Consider the following 1,681-nt stretch of genomic DNA (forward strand, 5'->3'; position numbering starts at 1 on the left):
CGAGAAGCAATGCAGCGCCGGCGCAGCAGGCGGGCAGCGCCGCGCCGCACAGTGCGCACGGCCGCCGGCGCTGCGCCGTGTGTGCCGCTGTGAGCGCCAACCAAGCTACGTGCAGGCCCAGCCACACCTGCAACTTGCTGCCAAATGGACGCAAAATAACATTCGAAACCGAAAATTTTTTAAATAAGGCAATTCGTGGATACGATTAAGGAAGCCGGTTTTATATTATTAATTCGAGTGAGGTGGAGGAGGAACTGCAGTTCACCTGCGGAAGGCGGCGGCGGGCGGACTGTGCGCGGGCCAGACGAGCGCGGCGACCGGGGTGCCGGCGGCGGAGCGCACTGTGTAGTTGTAGAGCGCGGGCGCGGCGCAGGCGCGCGGTTCGTACAGGTATACCAGCTTGAGCAGCGTCAGCTCGGCCAGCTCGCCCGCGCTCGGCGCCAGTCGGCAGCTCAGCGTAAGCCAGCTCACCACCGCGCACGCTACCGCTGCACGCACACACATTACAACATGAATGTGGCGAAGCTGCCGTCCTTCACCGAGGCTTGCACCTTGTGCTCCTTTGAGGTTTTCGTGGCTATTGTCGATGGATTGTTACGGAAAATTATTGAAATTTGATATTTAGTAGAAATAGGTCAACGACAACACCTTAATACAATAATTTTTATTCAATATTCTATGAATCCTTTCGGTATCTACCTTAAAAGTAATTTGAATAATTGCGCCTGACATTTGTGTCTAATAAAATTCTACTTACTCTGATACAAAATTATTGCTAAAGTCCAAACCCCTAGAGAATTCATTTTAAAGCAGTAGATCGCTTTTGATTTTAATTTGTTCAAATTAGAGATAAATTGGGGAATGCTGTGACAGTCCGCGGCCTTCCTCCTGCGATAACTGAGTATTGGACAGTTCAAGAGGGCCGCGGCACGTTTGCCGACGGCTAGCGGAGTATGGGCTCAAAAACCTATCAAGTATTGTTATTGACAACGACCCAAATAACTTTAATTATTTCATGATTACCTTTACTACTTTAACATTTAGCTTTTTCATTTGATATAAAACGGCGGAAAGGGGAAAGGCGGGTGGGTGAGGGTTGGGGGCGGTGTTGTGGCTTCGTTTCTGCGCATCCTCCACGTGTCGTCTTTAATTGCTCCCTGTCCCCCGGCCGGCAGACCCCGCGGCCCATCGGCTTCACTTTACGGCTTCCCTCCAGACGGTGAGACATGTTTATGGCCACTTGCCTCTACGCGTATTGTAAGTTTGTTTGGCTTCCTTGCAGCCCTCTCCGTCACTCTTTCGAAGCCTTACTTTCATCGTAGATCTCTAGGATCCAAAGGTCAGTCTCAGTCTGATATTACCATACCTATCACAGTGCTACAATAACAACAAGCCGGCACTGAGAGTACTTACATTAGTTTATCTAACACACTTTACACTTAGTTATCAAAACTACACGATGCAAATGCATGCAATAGACAATCAACAGCTGTATCAGAATACCATATATAGACCATGTTTTTCATGGTCCTGTGATCCCTCACACTTTTATATTTCTTATTGTTGGTAGGTACTACATAGGTGTAGTGCAGAGGGGTCCGGTGCGTTCCTTTGGAGATCCCGGGACCCTCGCAGTCGCACTTGAGGTTGGCCACCGAGAGGGTTTTAGTGAGTAAGAATC

General features: G+C 49.4%; 1 protein-coding gene across 1 annotated transcript; it reads right to left on the reverse strand.

Moving 5' to 3' along the window:
* Window positions 1-50: 50 nt before the first annotated feature.
* On the reverse strand, window positions 51-874 carry LOC106125591 (uncharacterized; the record flags this gene model as incomplete). The annotated part of the gene is made up of 3 exons (XM_013322861.1): window positions 758-874; window positions 266-488; window positions 51-137 (listed from the first exon to the last, which is right to left on the reverse strand). Coding segments are annotated over exons 1-3 (356 nt in total), but the record flags the coding sequence as incomplete, so codon positions are not given.
* Window positions 875-1,681: the final 807 nt, after the last annotated feature.

Source organism: Papilio xuthus, unplaced genomic scaffold (assembly GCF_000836235.2).
Source record: "Papilio xuthus unplaced genomic scaffold, Pxut_1.1 DF825908.1, whole genome shotgun sequence".
Classification (NCBI taxonomy): domain Eukaryota; kingdom Metazoa; phylum Arthropoda; class Insecta; order Lepidoptera; family Papilionidae; genus Papilio; species Papilio xuthus.